General features: G+C 31.2%; 4 protein-coding genes across 4 annotated transcripts; 3 read left to right on the top strand and 1 right to left on the bottom strand.

Moving 5' to 3' along the window:
• Positions 1-1,109: 1,109 nt before the first annotated feature.
• On the bottom strand, positions 1,110-7,323 carry LOC109801461 (bark storage protein A). The gene is made up of 6 exons (XM_020362534.3): positions 7,184-7,323; positions 3,507-3,793; positions 2,854-2,921; positions 2,601-2,756; positions 2,296-2,523; positions 1,110-1,898 (listed from the first exon to the last, which is right to left on the bottom strand). Exons 2-6 carry the CDS (start codon positions 3,718-3,720, stop codon positions 1,560-1,562), a joined length of 1,005 nt encoding a protein of 334 aa, XP_020218123.2. The 5' UTR covers positions 3,721-3,793; positions 7,184-7,323; the 3' UTR covers positions 1,110-1,559.
• Positions 7,200-8,122, top strand: LOC109799842 (DNA-directed RNA polymerases II and IV subunit 5A). Its single transcript, XM_020360480.3, has 2 exons — positions 7,200-7,694; positions 7,783-8,122. Exons 1-2 carry the CDS (start codon positions 7,200-7,202, stop codon positions 7,906-7,908), a joined length of 621 nt encoding a protein of 206 aa, XP_020216069.1. The 3' UTR covers positions 7,909-8,122.
• Positions 8,123-13,453: 5,331 nt separating this feature from the next.
• On the top strand, positions 13,454-15,317 carry LOC109801194 (peroxiredoxin-2B). The gene is made up of 3 exons (XM_020362204.2): positions 13,454-13,654; positions 13,995-14,074; positions 14,782-15,317. The coding sequence occupies exons 1-3, from the start codon at positions 13,485-13,487 to the stop codon at positions 15,033-15,035; spliced, it is 504 nt and encodes a 167-aa protein (XP_020217793.1). The 5' UTR covers positions 13,454-13,484; the 3' UTR covers positions 15,036-15,317.
• A 1,386-nt stretch (positions 15,318-16,703) lies between these two features.
• LOC109801503 (peroxiredoxin-2B) lies at positions 16,704-18,907 on the top strand. Its single transcript, XM_020362586.3, has 3 exons — positions 16,704-16,947; positions 17,596-17,675; positions 18,455-18,907. Exons 1-3 carry the CDS (start codon positions 16,793-16,795, stop codon positions 18,706-18,708), a joined length of 489 nt encoding a protein of 162 aa, XP_020218175.1. The 5' UTR covers positions 16,704-16,792; the 3' UTR covers positions 18,709-18,907.
• Positions 18,908-22,408: the final 3,501 nt, after the last annotated feature.

Below are 22,408 nucleotides of genomic sequence, written 5' to 3' on the forward strand. Positions count from 1 at the left end.
CTAACGAATGTTAAATTCAATTTAAATATTAGTAAATTTAATTCATAATAAATTTGGTATATGTGCTGAAATAATTAAAATTAAATAATAATATAATTCAACTCATGATATCATGTTATGAGTGATGCAAATTTTATTTTTCAATTTGATTGAATGTTACCTTTAGTTAAGGAGACATGTTAGATATGCTCTACTCCTAAAATTAGAGGCTGAATCATGAAGGGAAACTCTTTATCTACTAGCATTGATTACAATCACAATGATTAAATCACATCATGAATTAAAAATTTTATTCGGATTAACTTTTTGTTGTTGTATGCAATGTACAAAATTTTAAACTTCATTTATTTCTATTTTGCTTATTAGGTGTGTATATTCCCACAAAAATATTTTAACTTTATGGTTATGTTGTCAATAAAAATTAGGGTTGTTTATTGGCTTGGATAATTTGATAAAAAAATTTATTAGGTTAAATCTAATTTAAATCATATAAATTAATTATGAACTTATAAGTTTAAATACATAAAAAAAATTAAGGGGAGAAATTAACTTAATTATCTTGTTAAATATACGCCGAAAACTTTTATGTTTGCAAGCAAAGTGGGGAAAATCAGCTCCTATATATAAAAACAAATGATTATCTTATGTGGAAGTATTTTTAAGAATTTTTTTTAATAAATTTTTTTTTTAGAAATTCTATTAATTTAATATTTAATTTGATTTTTATTTATTCTAATTTTTTATAAATTAAGTTTTAATATTTAAAAATAAATTATCAATAAATAAAAATAATTTTGTAATACAATATAAATTATTTATCATAAATTTAAAATATAATTTATGGATTTAACTCTTCCAAAATAAATAAGTATAGTTTAGAAAAAAAGTACACTCATGATTATTAATTATAAAATTAATAATTAAAATTTGTGATATCAAATCAAATTCTTACAAAATAAAATTTAAAATTAATTATAATATCACCTTATTGATTTTTTAATTAATGAGTATCATTACACTTTATTCTCTAAAATGTAATTTCCTCTCTTTAGAAGAACTATATCCATTAATATGAGATTGCAATTAAAAAAAAATGAGCGAAAGTGAAATAAAAAAAAATAATAATAATATATTTTTCTTGACTAAGAAAGCAAATTGATCAGAACTTCAACTTGCGAACTTGAGAGTGAAAGGACATTAAACTAGTGTACCCCAAAAAGAAAATGTACCACAAAATTAAAGGATATTAAACTATCATACAAATTGGAAAGTCCTGTGTGGGCACAATATATTGGGGAATAGTCACATCTCAATCTGGAGTTTAGTATTTGCGTTTTCAGCAATTCCGTAATCAAACAAAGTACCCAACAATTGGGTGGAAATGCATGCATTTAGCTACGCAAAACATGCAAGCAAGTGGATCAATATTGATAAGTACAAGTGATTAATTATTCCAACTTAATGAGTGATCTTATGAATTGGTAACACATTATTTGCCCTATTCTCTCAATGTTACCTTGTGCTTTCATTTTGAAAAAGAAAGACATTAGATAGAGCTACTAATAATTTAATATGGAGATGAATTTGGCAAGAACTTCAAATGCATTTCGGGATGCCAATGAGGAGAACACCCATGCTTCGTTGGACAATGCAGAACCTCCACCAGCTAAGTCAGACAGTGATCTAATGGCAATGAAGGGTTTGTTCTGTTGAAAACACACTAAGGCAACAGCAGCAGTTTCCATTTCAATAGGAGTTGCATCGAATTTGGAGTGCAAAAATTCTCTATAAGCTTTGTTGTCAACAAACACATTTGCAGTAACCCCTTTCTCTACTCTTGTCACTACAGGCTTCCTTGGCAAACAGGTTGTGTTCACACAACTATCCAATTTAACATTCTGTAGAAAAAAATTTAACAAGTATTAGACACTTGTGGTTCAATAAACTTCTTCATAAACACTTTTGGAAGAAAACCCTAATAGAAAAAATTAAATATTTTTTTATCAATTAAAATTACTTTATACATATTAGTTAAAAATAATTAAATAAAATTTAAAAAAATTAAGTTAATAAGTAAAAGATAATCTTCACTTTACAAATTAATTTTATAAGGTTTAATTAAACATATGTTCCTTTTTTTTTAGTAATGTAAGTTATTTAGCTTATAAAATCATTTCATTTTTTTTCCATTTTTTTAAAATGTTTCTTGAAAAGTTAATTCAAGTAAATTTATAATTGATTTCTTGAAACAAGTGAATTATAGTAAGATGGTAAAGTGGGATTGGATTAACTTACCTTGAGGTTTCTTGCAATTTTAAAGTAAGTCTTGTCGACTGGAACCCAGAAAATGTCATGGTTAACTTCAGTATTTCCATTAACGGGGTAAATTTCCTCTGCTTGATACCATACTTTGCTCAAAAGATTTGTATTTTTTGGCTCAAAATCTTTTGAGCAGTTACTGTAATCGGCAAACTCAAGATTACCGAATTTTCTGCTGAAATCTCCATCTATTTCTCCTAACCTCTGCACAGTTAGACTTTGTTGTTAACCTTTAAAAAAGTCATTGAATTAAACTAACATATAGTAATATATATATATACCTGCCAACGCCAAAGTCCAGTGTGGGCCCAATATTGGGGAATAGTTACGTCCCCGATCTGGAGTTTAGGATTTCCATTTCCAGCAATTCCGTAATTGAGAACTCCTTTCACATCAAACAATGTAAGCAACAATTGGGTCGAAATACCTGCATTTAGCTAAACAAAGACAAACCCAAAACACTTTCAACAAAAATAAAAGACAAATATAACCAAAAGTTTATGTCGAATTTAAAATAGAAACTATATGTCTTACCATTCCCAATCCGCACATAACAACTATAACCCTCTTCTTTTCCAATACACCAATGCGAAAATGTTTTCCTGCATTGCCAAGTTTACCAAATGGAGAAAAAAGAGAAGATTCAGCCAACAAGCATTGATACTTATTCAAAATTGTAGTTATGTGTGTGTCGTGTTATATATGGTACATCACCAATACTTTGAAATTAAAACTCCTAGATTCTTTATATTTTTTTAACTTGATGATACGCATTACAAATGGAAATATGATAAATGAATCACTTTTTTTTTTAAATATTTATTCATCTATTTTGATTTTAGACACGCCTTACATAAGAGCACCTTATATCAAGAGCAGTAACTTCTTATTGATTAAAATTAATTAAAAATTATAAAGTATATATGAGAGATTCACTAAATTTTATGATTTCTGAACAAATTCAATCAATGAAAAGGAGGGTAACATATTCATAACATTTATATAAAGTCTATTTGAATATAATTTTATAAAAAAAATTGAGATTTTTTATTACAAATAATCTCTATTTTTAGTAGAGAAATTCTAAAAGAAATTCTTTTAAACTTGTAGTTAAACAGGTTACTCATATAAATTAAACTGAACATCATAAAATAATTTAATAAGACATGCATGGTTCCAGAAGTTACCAGCAAAATCAAAGTGAGGAAACTTGTCATCGGCCACATATCTAGGTGAATGAAGAAGAGGATCAAGCTCATAACCATTTGGCACTACTATACCAAAATATGGCCCTTGGCTATTGATGTTGCTAATTTCCCTCCAAGAAAGTTCAGAAATTGCAGCATTTGCAATGGTGCTAGTGCCCAATAACAACACAAGTAAACCAAGCAACAACTCCATCCTCTTCCTATGGTTATGTCTTTCCAAGTTCTCAAAAGGACTAATTTAAGGTCCCTTTTATAGATTGAAACATCTGGCATATGGAACATAGAGTTGCCGGTCAACCACGACAAAGATAAGAAATAAATAAAAATAAAATTGCCTATAATAGACATAAATTAAAAAATTCCATTTGATGATCACGTTTAAAATAAAATTGATAAGGGTTGGATAAAAGCAATAACCTAATTCGTTTTCTTTAGCCTTTTTTTTTTTATTTTTTAAATCCAACCAAGAGGTACTCTCTCCCTGATTTTGTAAATTACTCTTTATTAAATGAATGTATTCCCATTTATATCATATTAATATTTTGACATATATAATGTTTAAGTTAAATATTTATTATGCAATAAATTATGTATATAAAACAAAGGCCAATATTTGTTTCTCTTAGAGCACCTCCAGCGGCAGGTGCTTAGTGTGTTGCTTATTGATAAGCAACGGTGCTTGTTAGAAACTGCCATTGGAGTTATCCTACATGGCAACTGAGTTTCTTAAATTTTTTTCTCAGTTGCTTGTACAAGCAACAGTCCTTAGCACTGAGAAGAAGAATTTCATTGGTTGAAATTGATCTACGTGGAATATGGATCACATTTATGAAAAAAAAAACAGAAAAAACCATGGTTCACCTCCTGTTCATTCGTCCGGGGAGGTTTGGCAACGCCGGCCCGTGTCGCCAGTGGCTGTTCGCGCGTCACCGATCGCGCGTCGTCGGCCGCGTGTCTCTGGCAAGTCCCGTACGCCCCGCGCGCGCGGCTCAACCAGTTCCGACGGCCCGCTCAAGAACAACCTTTGCCCAGCATGTGAACCGCCTCCACCCCGCACCAGAACCCTTTGGCGGAACCCCTCCGCCCCGCGTGCCAAAAGCCACCAGCCAAACCCCTCCGCCCCCCGTGCTCGACCCCTCCGTCCCGCGCGCCAGAAGCCACCGGCCAAACCCCTCCGCCCCCCGCGTGCGACCACCTTCGCCCGTGACCCCTCCGCGCGCCAGTCGGAGAAGAGAGAGTGAAGGGAGAGTGCAGAGAGTGAATGGAGAGTGTAGGAGAGACGAGAGACGAGAGAGAGATTGAGAGAAAGAAAAAAGAGAGCTCGAGAGAAAGAGGGAACGAGAAGTTTATTTTTTATTTTTATATTTTATTTTCTGTTTTTATTTTTTACATTTTATTTTCTATTTTTATTTTTTATATTTTATAATAAAAAAAATACATTTCGTAAAATTTTTAAAAAATAATTAAATTAAACACATTTTTAGTATTTCTATTTTCTAAATAGAAAACAAGAACTCAAACTAAACAAATTTTCTAAATCTAAAAATTTAAAAATAAAAATTATTTTTAAAGATAAAAATAGAAAATATTTTTTCAAATAAAATATTTTTTAATTTTTTATTATAGGATATACTAAGCTACTTTTTTTATTATTATAATTTTTTTATTATGTAATTTCTTTTATTTGTTATTCATATTTATATATTATTTATAATAATTAATTTTTTTAAAATTTATAATAAAGTGTAGTGTGAGGTGTCAAAAAGTGTAATATGAGTTGCTTAAGAGTGACGTGGCACACTGGGACCATTTAACATCGGAGATGCTCTTACGTAACATAATGCAAAAGTAGGATGTTGGTGAGGGCCCTCCACCGTTATATCCAAGTTGTCATTGGGTATTGGATACTATATTTCTTGCACTCCAAAACAACAAAAACCCTCCTGCTTCCACCACCACACAAATAAACTTTTGTTTCAGTAATAAGACTGTTCCATGCATCAACAGTTCTGTTTAATGTTTATCTTTGTCCACGACCACATGTTAGATTCATTCATAGAAAGGCCAATATCGGTTTCAGACTTTCAGTTCTTGGTACGTGCAAGCTTTTCGCGTTGGGTAAATATATGTCATTACGGAGAACGAAGCTTACGCTGTTGACTTTGCCCTCTTCGTCAACCTGTCTTGTGAAGCAGATGTCACAAGTTGACCCATCTACACTGTATAACACAGTCCACCTTTCCCTGTCGTCGAACTTCAGACACACACTTGTGGGCAAGTCGATGGCAGCATGCTTTTCGAGCCCGTAATACATCCCTGTCACTGTAGCTAACAAGCACCACCAGAAGTTTTCCCATCTTTTTTGTGTGTGCATTCAAGCACCACACACACCACAACACAACAAGGTATACTGTGGTACTAATTAAGAGTTGAAACTTGAAGCTAGGTGTTACATATGTTTGTAATGTTAACCATTACCAAATAATAAATAATATACATTTGGGTTAGATTTACAAGATTTTTGAGTTTAAATTATATCTAGATTTATTGACGTTAATTAAAGATTATAGCGAAATAGTATTTTGATGTAACGATCTTTTTCAGTTAAATCACCGAATTTCGTAAATGGAACTAGATGTTTTTCTTAAATGGAACTAGATATTTCTCTTATGACGGGGAGAGAGACACGTTTTGTTAATTTGCCGTATTAGGAACCATAACCATCTTTATGATTTTAAACATATTAAGATTCTCATTCACCCTTAATAGGCTAAATTTGATTTTCACTTATTTGGTACATATCAATTTTTCTTATCGGTAGTCTAAAGACTCATTAAAATTAGATCACTTTTATTAATCTCAACTAAATGTAAATAGTTAATAATATATAACCCATATTAAATATTAAAAATAAAAATTTCTAAAAATCTCCTACTTGAACTTCATATTATTTTAAGTATTTATATCATAAAATTCTTTATGGCGTACACTCGTATGTTATTTACTTTTAAACTCCTCTTAAACAACCTGGTCCATCTCATATAATATTAGGAAACCAATGTAGCTTTTGTCATAACTCAATGTGATTAAACCACAATGATCACCATAACATTGTACTTATTCATATTGACAAATATAATCATAAAATCATTTTATACATTGATTCGAATTAATTAAACAAAGTATCAAATAATTTTTAAATTTTTTAAAAATTTGCAGATATGATCTATGCATTAAAAAATTTAAATTAAATGGTTCGATCGTTAAAATTTGATGTAGAATATGAGTTATTAAATGGACTAAGTCTACCTGGAGTAAAAGTTCCCTCCTCTCTCTCTCTCTCTCTCTCTCTCTCTCTATATATATATATATATATATATATATATATAAAATATAATTTTCTTAAAATTTATACATATTAAAAAAATTAATTAAACTTGTTTAATTTTTATATAACTTTTTATAAATATATATTTTGAAATATTCACAATCATATTTTTAAATAAATTCTCATTTATTGTTTTCGGACTATTTTTAGAATAAAAACGTTGAATAATTGGGCCGAATCAAGTAAAAAAGTAAAAGCCCAATCGAAAATGATATATAAGGAATTTTACCCTATTTAAAAATTACGGAAGTAAAAAAGCGTAACTAACCGGTGAGTGGGAAAAGATGGTGGTGACGGAGGAGGAAATGGGGAGGCTCCACCGCATAAGGAGGACGGTGATGCAGATGCTGAGGGACAGGGGCTACCTGGTGGGCGATTTCGAGATCAACATGTCGAAGCGGGATTTCGTGAACAAGTACGGCGAGCACATGAAGCGCGAGGATCTCGTCTTCAACAAATCAAAGAAGGATAACTCCGGCGACCAGATCTACGTCTTCTTCCCGGAGGAGGTTAAGGTCGGCGTGAAGACCATGAAGACCTACACCAACCGCATGAACTCCGAAAACGTCTTCAGAGCCATCCTCGTCCTCCAGACCAGCCTCACTCCCTTCGCCAGAACCTGCATCAGCGAAATCGCATCCAAATTTCACCTGGAGGTTTTTCAGGAGGCCGAGCTTCTCGTTAACATAAAGGACCATTGCCTTGTTCCCGAGCATCAAGTTCTCAATCAAGCCGAGAAGAAAACCTTGCTTCAGAGATACACTGTCAAAGAAACTCAGGTGCCTTGCTTTCTTCAATTTCAAATTATATTCGATCAAATAAGTGTAGCAATTGATACTGATATGCTGCTTTGTTCATAATTTTCAGTTACCTAGGATTCAGGTGACAGATCCTGTTGCAAGATATTATGGATTGAAGCGTGGGCAAGTAGTCAAGATAATTCGGCCGAGTGAAACTGCTGGCAGATATGTTACCTACCGATTTGTTGTTTAACAATTTTCTTTAATTTATTGGCTACCCTATACTGCTTTTTTTTTTTGTGTGTGGATATTTTGCATACTAATGGATAGAGTCATATACAGCTTTCTTTTGCAAGGCTGTGATCGTTGAAATTTTGCAATAAAAAATTATATGTTACATATTCATATACTAAGTGATACTTGTTACAGTTGATAATGTCAGTTTGTTATATTGGACTTTGTTTCTATGCGTTATAGACCAGTAGGTTCTTTTGGTAATTTAGTGACGGTGAGAACAAAGGGAGGTTCATTTATTTCTTAGTTTCTAGGCATCATGTTGTACAAGTTGGTGGCTTCTTCCTACCTCCTGATTGTCAAATTTAACCATGATTTAGGTGCAAACCTTACTGGAAATATTGTCAAGTCATTTGAGATTAAATTCCTTCTTCAGTGGTCTTGAATTCATTTACTTAGTATACACACAAAGGAGCATGCTAAGTGAGAAAATGAAAGTAATTGATTTAAGTCTGCTACGGGAATTGGTTTCATATGTTGTAATATTCCCTATTTTGCTCCTTGCATTTGCCTCTCAAACACGTCCCTTGCTAATATCTTGAAAAAGATATTAGAGCTATGATTTTTATTTTTTGTTGGGTGTACAAGGAAAAGACAAAGTTAGAATTTAGGATTTTGTGCATATATGTTGTATAAATTTTTCCCCCACTAGGCCAACTCTTGTGGGTATTGCTACGAATTTAATAAGGAGATGGATCTGACATCGTCCAGAGTGTTTTGGGATGCTAACAGGGCACACACATTCGTTTTATTAGACAAACCGAAACCGCCACCAGCTAAATCAAACAGTGCTCTAATGGCAATGATTTCTTCTGTTGGGAGATAGATAAAGCAGTGGCATCAAATTTGGATATTTAAAAACACTATAAGCTTTGTTTGTTAACAAACATTAGCACTGACCCCTTTGTCTACTCTCACTACGATAGGCCTTGTTCTTGGCAATCGTGGTGACACAATTACTTGGTTTAACATTCTGTAGAAAATAAATCAAACAACTCAGGTAAATTAGATTTTTTTTTTTTCATTTTCCTATAAGAAATCAGTTATAGATAAGATAGTGAAGAGGGATCGAAAATTACCTTGAGTTTTCTTGCAATTTTAAAATTTTGTCAACTGAAACCCAGAAAGCATGTTGCCTAACTTCAAGTGGTCCATTCACGGGGAAAATTTCCTCTGCTTGAAACCAGACGTTGTTCAGAAGATTTGCCACTGACTTGGAGTTTTTTTTTTTGGAGTTTTTTTAAATTATTTTAATCGGCAAACCTAAGATAACCAATTAACCAGATCTTTTGCTCAAATCTCCTTTGACTTCTAAAGTTAGTTCATTCTAAAGCTAGGTCATCCTTGGTATCGTCTCCAAACCTCTGTTACAGTAAATAATAAAAAATGACAACTAAAGTTATTATTGTGTCTTGCAGCTATAAAAAATAGTTTGAATCTCATTATGATCTTAATTGTACAAGTCAATAATCAAGAGCCGGAGACAGCTAACCAAAAATAGGATTTGGATCCTCTCGTGTTTTAAAAATAAGAGAGGGGATTTAAATAATTAAAAGAAAATATAAGGTTTTGATAGCGGAGATTTCTGGAAAAAATTCTAATGAAAATCCGTGACAGTTCATTTCCTCAATGTATTTTCTGTTAGGAATGTACTTACAAAAATATTATTTTCTAATATGAGGATTTTTTTTTAAAAAAAATTCAATAATCACACGTGTTACTGTGTTAGAATTTATAACCTTACGCATACTATTTAACCCTCACCTCATTCTTAGTGGTTCAGAATTTGTTTTTTTGTATTCATTATGTTCTGTATGATTATTCCTTTTTTCTTTTAGCAATTAAATATTTCATGTTTTCTACACATAATTAAGTCATTTAAGAAAATAGTTTTGGAACTCTATCAAGTTGTTATATATATATATTGATAATAAGACATTCGCCCATGAATACCGCTTCCCCTTGCAGTCATGCAGTGACAGTGCAAAGTTTATTCAGCAATTTGTGTATTTATAGTTTTGCCATATGAACATCGATCCCAACCAAGCTAACCAGTGAAGGCTTAACCTAGTTTAGTTACCCATTATTTTTTCAGTTACTGCATGCACATGCACTGCATCATTTTCTCATGTTTCATACCCTAGAATACCTACTTTTCTTTCAAGTCTCCAACCTCAAACCGTAACCCGACTGATCCATTCCATTCTAGCTACTTTGTTGAGTTGTGTTGTGCTCAATATATATCTCTCTCTGTGTGTATATATATATACACACACATATATATGTATGGGAAACACTAACAGTCTTGGTGTTGTCTTGGATAACTATAGAGGGAGTGCTCAATTTCCTCAGCATCTACAGCTCGGAATATATGATGCTATTGACTTGTACTGAGAGTAGAGTGTGTTATACACCGTAGGTGAGTCAATTTATGATATTTGTTTACCAACAGAAGCTGACAAAGACGGCAATGTCGACACTTTATTCTGCTTCATTATTAGCAGCAAAATTGTTCTCCCCGTTCCCATAAGGTTGTGGAAAAAATAACTGAAACCGATGTTGGCCTCTGTGCGTGATCCATATATCAGGTGAACGAAGGAAAACAAGAGCGTTGATGCACGGAGTGTATGACAGTGGAAACCAGGCGTGGCTTCTTGTTTTGGAGTGCAAGAAAAATATCTGATGATGAACACTATGATGAGGTTACTGTGGAACACTACTTTGCTGCTAATAGTAGTCCAACAGATATTGGCCTTGCTGTGGCGGCAAGGTTTCATGTATCCAATGGTAAATTAGATATAACTGTGCAGGGCCCTAAGCAGCACTCTTCTTCTGCATTATTTTGCATGTTTAATCAAGTCAATAGAACCGGGATTTGGAAACCTACTATGCGCTAATCTTCCGGGGGCAGTGTTTTTGCCGTCTCACAGTGAAAATAGCATAGCAGGCAAAATGCAAGAGTTTGTGAATGGAGTGTTCGCGGGGAATGGTAATGGTAATGGTAATTTCATTGACAAACTTTTAATGTTTATTAATGGAAGATCATAACATGTCGTTATTCTAGTTTACATGTGCTAACAATTCACAAGTAACCACCAAAGAAAATTGGTTTAGGTGCTGTTGCTTTTGTTTTTTATTTAGCACATGCAATATTTTATTACTGCTGATTTTGTATTACGCAGAACCCCCAAAAGATGTCTGTTTGTAACATACTACTATTAGCACTTTAAATTACAAAATTACTTAGTTGGCTTGTATTCATAAGTCATAACAAGGTCTTCCCTTTCGACACTCTCTAAACATCTCATTCTTTGATATGTTGGTCGCAAAGTGCCCAACAAGCTAGGTGGTAGCCATCTTCAACCTCAAGATTCCAAACCATGTAATTGTGCAGAAAATTCTAGATTTATCCGTCATAACATAAAAATTTAAAATATTTATTTCCAAACCATTTAATTTTTTTCTACATCTCGTGGGTACATTTGCAACCTATATATAGGCATAACATCATCGCCGTCTATAAGCCAGATGTTAATTGAAATGAAGATTGATATCACTTCCGTCACTAATTATAAGTTTTTTTTTAACTAAATTATATATATATATTTTTTTAAAATTAGTTAATTAGTTAAGAGTATTACATTTTTTAATAATTTAAACTAATTTTACAAAATTATCCTTTTAACTAAATTATGTTTATTTATCTTCTTCAATCTTAATAAGAGAAAAAAAAATATTCGATTAATTTCAGGTATTTATTATTTTTGTTTAAAATTAATTAAATAAAAATATTTAATATATGTATATATATATATATATATATAATACAATTGAGAATTAGAAGAAAAAGAATTATAAAAAATAACAAGTAAAAGAGTTAAATATATTTTATATATAGAAACATAAGTAATTTAGGAAATAAAATAATATCTATTTTCTTAAAATAATTTTTTACTTCATATTATTTTACTTATTTTACCTTTTAATCTCTATAATTTAAATAGATCCTTTTAATTTCTATAATTGTCTTTTTTTAATTTTTTTAGTCTTTATAGTTTAAGGTAAATCTTTTTAATCTCAATACTTGTAATTTTTTAGTACTATTTTTTTTATAAAAAAAATTGTAACATTATCATTTTTGTTTTATTTTGTGAGGATAAAAAAAGTGTATCAACAATGGCCACAATAGATGAAGGTACAAAAAAGATACGAAGCATTGAAAGATCTAAGTTAAAGTAATTCAGCAAAATAAATTTAACATTAGATACATAAAATTACAAAAAAAAAATTATTAAGACTAAAAATATATTTTAAATTATAGGGACTAAAAAGGTTCGGAAATTATAAATATGAGAACTAAAAAAAGTATATTTTGAATTATAAGAAGTAAAATGTTAAGTAAGTAAAGTTAAATACTTAAGTACAAATGTCACCACTCCCAAGTAGGGATCAATTTAAAAAAAAAATTATAGTGTTGTTACTTCTATTTAGAGACTAGTTTAAATATTTTTTTTCTTGTGGATAGTGTTGCTATCCTCAATGGAGGTAATTTAAAAAAAAAAAAAATAAGATGCCACTATTTTCACTAGAGGACTACTTTTTTATTTTCCAATGTGCCGTTGTCCCATTTGGGGACTATTTTGATTATTTGTTGTTGTTAAGGTTCCGCTATCTCAAATTTTTGTTGTTGTTGCACCAAGAATTCCACCACAACTAACCATCACTTTTTTCTACCAAAAGGAGACAAGATACTCCATGCCTATATATTCTATTTAATAAAATTATTAAAAAAATTATCAATATTTATTAAATTAATTAGTGTTGCTCTTAGTCCTTAAACTTTAAAATATCAAATTTGAGTCTTGTATTAATAAGGATAATTATTTTTATTTAACAATTTAAGAGTAAGACCGTTTAAAAAATACATCCACCAAATTGCACTATGATATATATATATATATATATATATATATATATATATATATATATATATATATATATATATATATATATATATATATATAATCATGGCATCATCTAATGATATTGCCTTGACTGGTGGATACACACCATTTTCCGTACCACTCCATAATTGCCTATCAAATTTTCCCATGTTATTTCTTAACCACAGACTTGCATCTGAAAAACTTGAACAAAAGTAAAATACAAGTGGGCTTATGTTGCTTTTTTCATATAGGCCAATGTGAAAGAAACCCATACACATGAATTGGTGGCATGGGCTAGATGACTTTTGTGATCCAAAATGTCAGAAAAGGGAAAGAAATGTATGGTTTTGCATGTTACTAAATACACCCCAATAAACTTTGCTTGACTTATTGGGAAACGTTAACCAAAGGGTGAGGCATATTCCAAAGTACTGAATGTTAGTGAGAGTAGCCACACCACATTTAAAAATAAATAAAAAATTGATCCCACTTGAAAGTTGCTGGACCCTCATTGTTTGGAGACCCAATTGGATAAAAAGCCCAAATTCAATCATTTTGAGAGAGTGATTGTTAGTGGCATGGCAGCATCATGGTCGTGAATATGGCTGCTACCATTGCAGTTGGAGATGTCATTCCGGACGGCACTTTGGCCTATTTGGATGACGACAGCAAACCCCAATCTGTCTCCATTCACTCCCTCGCCGCCGCCAACAAAGTCATCATCTTTGGTGTTCCCGGTGCCTTCACTCCTACTTGCAGGTGCCCCTTTCTCTTTTTAACTTTCTATTTTTAAATATCAATCCTACATTTTAAACTAATCGGAAACGCCTTCATGGGTACCTGAGATCCATTCTTTTTACCCCCAAAGTTTCAATTTTTTTTTATTGTTTTGGGAGATTTGAACTATTGCTACATTGGACCAAGATAACTTCCTACTGGGGTGCTATGAAAAAAAAAAATATTCGTGGGAGTGGTATGATGAATTGGAGGATCATGCTTATGTTATGGGACTTGGCGTTGGATCCCCAAGTTTTGTTATGTTGGTTCAATTGTTTCAAGTTTGAAGAGTTTTGTTATAAAGTCTGTGATTTTGAAACAGCTTGAAGCACGTGCCCGGCTTCATTGAGAGAGCAGAAGAACTTAAAGGAAAGGGTGTGGACGAAATAATTTGTATCAGCGGTGAGACTCTACACATATCATAATGTTCCCCTCCATATGTGCATGCATGTAGTTGCTAATTTTAAGTACTTTTATGTGCAAATCACGATTAATGTAGTAACAAAATGTTGGCTTAGGAACATGAGGAGACTGCACTAATCTGTTTATTTGAGTTGGGACTTGGGATGGTAGAATGTTAAATCAATTGATGGCGTAGTAATTTGTACTGCAGTTTGTAATGACATGCATTTGAAAATTCTTCTCAATTCTTCGTGTTGCATAGGTTAATCTAAACTTCCAAAGTAGTTGCCCTGAAACTCACCCATATTTTTTTTCCATTGCGGGTGAATTTCAGGGCAAGTACCTGTTAATATATTTGCTGACCATTGATTTTTTATTTGCTTTTAACATGGGTAGATATCAGAGAGCTTTCATGTGATGATTTGGATGGTGAAATTGTTAAATTTCAAATTTCAACTGAGATGGAAGACATTTTAATTGTTTACTTTCTTTCTTGTGTTGCTGTTATTCAATTGTAGAACATTTCATCGCAAGGGCTTAATCACTGACAAGTAACAAGCCTTACGTGCCATGTGGTGAATAAAATGTGTTGAACATACTCATATACTATGATCTATAAAACTAAGTACTCATGGTGCTACTAATCAAAATCTCAAAGATTGATAGCTTGTTAAGTGGCTCATTTGAAATTGCCTCTGATTTTGTAGTGAATGATCCCTTTGTTATGAATTCATGGGCCAAAACATTCCCAGAGAACAAGCATGTCAAGTTCCTTGCCGATGGTGCAGCCAAATACACTCATGCCCTTGGGCTTGAACTCGACCTCACTGAGAAAGGGCTTGGAGTTCGCTCTAAGAGGTTTGCGCTACTTGTGGAAGACCTCAAGGTGAAGGTTGCAAATGTTGAAAAAGTTGGCGAATTCACTGTCTCTAGTGCTGAAGAGATCATCAAGGCTCTTTAAACCCTTGAAATCCTTCTTCATAGTTGCCTCTGAGGAACCTTGGCTCATCTTTCTGTCTAGTGTTGTTACTCTTTTGACACCAGAACATGCTAGAAACATTTTGCTTTTCATATATATGTGTTGTGTGCTTTAGCTTGTAAGGATCATGCAACCAAGCTCTCAACTCTAAATTAAAAGGGGGGAAATATCTGATAAAGTAATAAGATAATTAGTTCAATAAAGTAAGAACATGTGACACATGATATATATTCTTTTGGGTAAAATGCTTTTTTTTTATTTTTATTTCTTATAGTTCCACTTAATTTACTTTTTAATTTTTGTTAGATTTTTTAATTTTTATACTTATTTTTTCAATCAATTTTAGTTTCCATAGTTTAAGATAATTATTTTTAGTATTTATAGTTGTAGTTTTTTTTAAGTTTGTTAGTCTCGTTAAATTCTTTTTATAATGTTGTCTATTTTGTATTTATGTAGTAAAAGTCTTTAATTTTGTAAAGCATCCTAACAATGGCAGCCGCAAGTTAAGGAATAAAAGAAGTATCGTGTAGGAATCTAATTTAAATTAATTCCAGCAAAATAAATGACATTTATTAGTCCTTTTAAAGTCTTGTAATGTTTATTTTATTAAAATTACATTAAATTAGATTTTTCAACACTTGATTTTTTTTTTATCTGTAATGTTTATTATTAAGACATCAAATTTTTTATCTTCACATGTTTGAAAACTTTTATTATATCAACACAAAGTAAATGTTACAAAAAGAAATAAAAAATAAACTACGGAAACTAAAAGGATTAACAAAAATTATAAGTATAAGAACTAAATAAAATTTATATGAAACCATATGGATTAAAAATGATTAAAAAAATAAACACAAAAATTAAAAAGATTTATTTTAAATTATAAAGACTAAAAATAAAATAAGTGAAATTATATATATAAAAAAATATTTTAACTATTCATTATTTACATTTATATTATTTCTATGTCATTTAAGAAAAACATAACTCTAATTAACAAAAAAAAGGACATGACTTAATATTTATCTCAATTTTTTAATATGAGTTTGTAGTTATATTTTAAGATTGAAATAACTTTTTATATTTTCTGTTTTTTTTAATTTTATACAATCAATTCTTATTTTAGAAGACATATTTTATAAAATTGTATTTATTTTTAATTATTATATTTAAAATTTTAATTGTGTCTAAAAAATTGAAAAATAATCACTATTTCAAAATAATAATATCAACTCAATTTTTAAAGTTAAAAGATTAAAGTGATTATTTTATAAGATGAATAGACCAAAACAAATTTTAATAATAAAATAAAGAAAAATATATATTTTAGCTTATCTTTAAGTAAATGAGATTAATTTGTATAATATAAAAAAATATTAAATTGTAAATGAGAAAAAACAAAGTTATTAATTTTAAATTTTATTGTTGTTATTATATTTTTTCCATTCGATAAAAAAAAAATAGGTTTAATAAAAATTAAAACCAATTCAATTCAACAAAACACATTTTCCACAAGGAAAAAAAATGCAAACTATTATGGTGGATTTCCACGACAGCACCACCACCTCTCTTCCAGAAGCTTCCACCTTAACATTACCTACCGCTAATAAATAAATAAATTAATTAAAAGACGGCACTATTTGTTATATAAGTTGGGGTTGGATTTGTGGTGAAGAAAGAAAACCAGAAGCATACAGAAATTGATCAGCATCAGTGTCATCACCATCATCATATTCATGGCTCCGATTGCAGTGGGAAGTGTAATTCCAGACGGCACTTTGGCCTATTTGGATGATGACAACAAACCCCAAACTGTTTCCATTCACTCTCTCGCCGCCGCCAAGAAAGTCATCATCTTTGGTGTTCCCGGTGCCTTCACTCCCACTTGCAGGTTCTCACTTGCCCCTTTCTCTTTTTAGCTTCTCATTTTCAATTTTCAATCCTAACTGTTAAAATAAACGGATACACCTTCATGGGTACATGAGATTCAACTTTTTTTACCCCCAAAGTTTGGATTTTTTTTTTTTTTTTGGGAGATATGACCTATTGCTATGTTGATTCAAGAGGCTTTTCAATTGGGGTGCTCAAATTTCTCTTCTTTTTCTCTTTCAGTTTTTATTTCTAAGCAAAATCCCCTTTTGACTAAAATTTGATGATCTCAAAGAAAGCATAATTAAAAAAAATTCTTGTTTCCTAGAGAGAAAAACTGAAATCGGAAAATTGGAAATGTGAAATTTTGCAACATTGATCCAAGAAAACTTTGAAGTGGGGTAGTTGAAATTCTCTTTTTCTTTTCAAGTTTGATTTTCTAAGTAGAATTCCCTTTCGAGTAAATTTTCTTGATGTCAACGAAAGTAAAAATATATATCTTTGATTTCCTTGGGAAAATATGGGGAAAATTGTAGAAATGATTTGATGGGATTTGGTGTTGAATCCCCAAATTTTGGGGTTAGTTTGTTGTTTCGATTGTTACTAGGGTTTTGAAGGGATAGATGAGTTTGTTTAAAGAGCTTGGTCTAAATCTTTGACTTTGAAACAGCTTGAAGCACGTGCCTGGCTTCATTGAGAGAGCTGAAGAACTTAAAGGAAAGGGTGTGGACGAAATAATCTGTATCAGCGGTGAGACTCTAAACATCTCATGATTTTCCCCTCTGTAGATGCATGCATGTAGCCACTATTTTTTTTTTTCCTGATTTTTATGTGTTGTTCAAGATAAATAAAATGTGCACTGATCTGTTAATTTGAGTTGGGATGGTCGATTGTTCAATCAGGTGACAGTGATGGACTAGTGATATATACTGTAGTATGTTTTGACTTGCGTTTGAAATTTCTTTTCAATTCTTAGTGTTGCACAATTTAATCTAAACTTCCAAGTTTGCCTTGAAATTCACCAGCATTTTTGCACTTGTTGAGCCCACTGACTCTCCTATACATGGTTTCTTTCTAGACATGAATTCCAAATAGCTTGTTGCATGATTGTTAATGTATTTGCTGAGTATTGATTATTGATTTGCTTTTAACTGTGGTAGAAATCGAAGGCAAAGATTTGACTGCTGAAATTGTTAGTTATGGATTTGCTTTTAACATGGATAGAAACTGTTAGCACTATTAAGGGGGTTTACTTCAATTGGTTGAACAGTGTGTGTGAGTTACTATAAAATTCCTAGTACGGGTTAAAAATTAGTTGGATTAGAACTCTACATCCAACAGTGCCTAATGTGTTCCTAAACACACTATATGGATTGAACTGGCCTTTGGTGTTATGTGTTGAATAAAATGTGTTGGACACACTCATACCATGATCAACAAAAACAAAGTGCTCACGGTGCTAGTAATCAAAGTCTTGACGATATATCATTTTTTAAGTATCTAATCTGAGATTGCCCTTGATTTTGTAGTGAATGATCCCTTTGTGATGAACTCATGGGCCAAAACATTCCCAGAGAACAAGCATGTCAAGTTCCTTGCTGATGGTGCTGCCAAATACACCAATGCCTTGGGGCTTGAGCTTGATCTTTCTGACAAAGGCCTTGGAGTCCGTTCCAAGAGATTTGCTCTACTTGTGGAAGACCTCAAGGTGAAGGTTGCAAATGTTGAAAGTGGAGGAGAGTTCACCATCTCAAGTGCAGAAGAGATCATCAAGGCACTCTAAACCCTTTAATGCTTCTTCATAGCTGGGTCTTAGGGACCTTGGTTACTGTCTTCGATGTGTGTTTAAGACTCTTTTGAGGCCAGACCATACTAGAAACATTTTCCTTTTCATATATGTAGTTGTGTTGTGTGCTCTAGGAAGGGCCACGATCTGGTGCATATTATGGAAGTAAATAAAATTTCTAGCTTCAAATGCTGCAGATTATTGCCGAGAATGATACGCGCTTGATTTGGTGTTTTGTAGAATCAAGTAATTCATAAAAGGAAAGGTAAAATTCTATGCTTGAACAACATGAAATGCCTGGCCAATATTGGGCTTATTGTTGTCATTTGTCAATTATGCATTGTAGTGTCACTACGCCATTAGTTGCACTTGCGCGTTTCGTTTGACGCTTGAAAATTGTAGTATGAATAAAATCATGGTGAGTTTATCATTAAAAAAATAACTATGTTGTTTCCAAAATTTATCGTTGAGACCACTCTAAACACTTCACGTAGGTTTCAAAATCACGAGAATGTCATCTCATCTTAATATTTAAGATATTTTAATTAGTTTATAAAAATAAATAATAAATTTTTAAGATAAGTTTTTCTATATATAAAAAAAGCTTATTTTGATTAAAGAAGTTTATTAAAAATTCTAGTAAAATAAATTTATAAACTCACGAACATATTCTATGATTATGTCTCCTTTCTTTCCTTGTCTTGCAATTATTACACGACTCTTGTGCAACTTTTGGTGATTCTAGTAATTCATTTAGAAGTTTTATTATTTTGTTTCTTTTCTCTTATTTTTATTATCAGTTTAACTTTTCAAGTTTTTTTCTTCTAACTTGTTCTCCTTGTTTTCTTATTCATATCTATATATCCCTGTTTTTTGTGCTTGTCCCACCCTCTACTCTTGGTCTTTTTAATATATAAAACTAGTAATACAATATTTTGTTTTTATTATAAGTTTATAACTATTTTGTACGTGTATTGGTATGTATTAAATAAGTATTCGTGACCTTTTTTTTAAAAAAAAAATAACTTTCTAGAATTAGAGTCTCGGATTGAAATTTAATTTAAATTGATGTACTATTTTTTTTGCTTAAGCTGATTCGGTTCATACTCGTAATGAATCAAGTTAATTTATTAGGTTAGACTCATTTTAACACTTCAACTTTCGATCATATTTGACTAAAGTGACAATTGTGCCTTTAGAACATGTGAAAATTTTAAATATTAAAGATATCATTATTATGTAGATAAAGTTAGGTAAAAAAATATTATCATATCACCATACGATATCATAGATAAGATTAAATGGATAAAGTGTCATAAATAAAGTTAAGAGAATGTTATTATCAAAAATTTATAGTTATGATTACGTTAATGTTATGCGAGTCACGGATAAAGTTAAGTAAGAGTCATATAATTAATTAGACAAGTATCTTATAAATTAGATAAGTGTCATATAAGTTAGGTAAATATAATGTAATATATTTTGTTGATAGTAAACTTCCTTCTTTATGAAAGATCGGGATAAATTAAGTTAAATGAACTAAATCTTTCTTAAAAAAATGAGTATTTGATATATTATTCATTTTCTATTCATAGATGGTTTTTCTTGTATATGTAGGTAAACATAATTTGATCACTCATAATTAGTCATCTGTTAATGTTCTTTGTTTATTGTCTCTTTAGTTTGGGTCCGGTAGTTCTTTTTCCACAATCTAGCAAAGGCCTAAATTTGTTCACCTTTAAAATAAATAAAAAATTATCTCTTCGGATAGTCATAGCTATGTTGTTGTTTTACGAAACCGTAGGAAGTGAAAAATAGTTAGGCAATAAGTTACAATTGAATCGTCAAGGGTGTCAACTTATTGTACATTATGATGATAATTTCTTAAAAAAGCTTGTTGTGTAGGTCCAATTATTTTTAGTTCATCGATGCATGAATGGTGTATTTAGAACTTTATAACCATGCACTTGGCTTTTATGTGCCACAACTTTACTGAAATCAGCACAGTAATGTCTAAGAAAAGTTGGACAATGGACATGCTAACATTTGAGGCGCAAAGATCAAAGATGCATCTTAATTGCTACTTGCCACCACCCCTACACCCCTTTACTTTGGAAATATGCCAATACTCTCATCTAATTAAAAAAAGTTCAGTCAATTCAACTATTTTTTATTGCAGGGTCCTATAGTTGGAGATTAATCCATTTCAAAAATATAAAAATTATCAAAGTAAGTTTTTGTGTATACCAGAAAAAAAATTTGGTTAGGAGAGATAAAATTTATTTTAATAATCTCTACATTTCATAAGAAATTAGTTTTTATTATCAGTCGAGGATATTATTAATTCACATAAAAAAAAATTCAACTTGATTGTAGGTGATTAATTTATTTTGAGATATAGATATGATCATAGTGAATTTTGTTCTGATCTTTTTCATACACATTGTTAAGAATTAAGATCAGACAGTATATTTATAAAAAAAATGAATATTTAATTTTGTGTTTACTCTCGATTGAATTAAGCTTAAATTCTTTATATGAAGAGGCAAAATTTTACCTTATTACTCTATTAAAAAAAGATCTACATCCTCATAATTTATGATCATGTGGAAATCAGATAACATATTTGTTTGGTTATTGTTGATTTTTTAAATTCAATTTGATTATTAATATATTCATAACTTAAACAAAACTATAATCACATTTTTAGTTGGTTATCAGTAGTCTTATATTTTCTTTAAGAAAAAATCATGCATGTTGTAAGACACAGATTTTTATGCATGATTAGCAATTGATTAATGTTGCATCTAACTTATTTGACAAAAAAGAGGTAGTAATGTTACAATTCCGATGACAATGTGGATTTATAAAATAAGTAAAAATTTGTAGATATTAATGTTAGGTCCAGAGTAGGTTTAATAGTTACTCACAGCTAAAACAAGAGATGAGTAAAAAGAGACAAGGGAGAAAATAACCACAGTAAAAATATTATTTACTGAAAGGGAGGAAATTACAACACTTCTCTCTCTATAACTTACTCCTTTGAATTAGGAGACTACTACTACCGAGAACAGATCTCAAGGTGTATAAGAGAGGAAGAGAGAAGAGAAGAAGATTTGGGATGAAAATTATGATTTTCAGCTTCCCTATTTATAGGAAAGTCCCAATGGCATTTTCGTAATTTCTCCTAAACTTTTAATATTATTTTATTATCATGTGGGACCCGCTTTTAATTTTAAATTAAAAATCACCGAAAGTGTTTTCGGTGCTGGCCGCCTGCCACAGCTGCCCACAGCTGTCTAACATTTCTCCCACTTGAAGATTATGATTAAGTTCATCATATCTTCACACCATTGATACTTCATGTTGCTTATGTCTTCAATAGGCCAAATAAGGATCGACACCATGTAAACTTGTCAGTGTTGACAGGCTTTGTCATTACGTCTGCTATGTTGTCTTTTGTATGGATCTTCTGCATATCCACTTTTCCTTCTTCTACTACTTCACGAACAAAGTGATATTGAATTCCTATGTGCTTTGTCCTGGAATGAAAGGCTGGATTCCTTGCAATGTGCAAGGCACTCTGACTGTCACAATACACAGTAATTTTCTCCTGCTTGTGCCCGAGTTCTTCCAGTAACCTTTGAATCCAAATTGCTTCCTTGCATGCTTGCGTAGCTGCCATGTATTCAGCTTC

Source organism: Cajanus cajan, chromosome 1 (genome assembly GCF_000230855.2).
Source record: "Cajanus cajan strain Asha chromosome 1, NIPB_CcT2T_4, whole genome shotgun sequence".
Taxonomy (NCBI): Eukaryota; Viridiplantae; Streptophyta; class Magnoliopsida; order Fabales; family Fabaceae; genus Cajanus; species Cajanus cajan.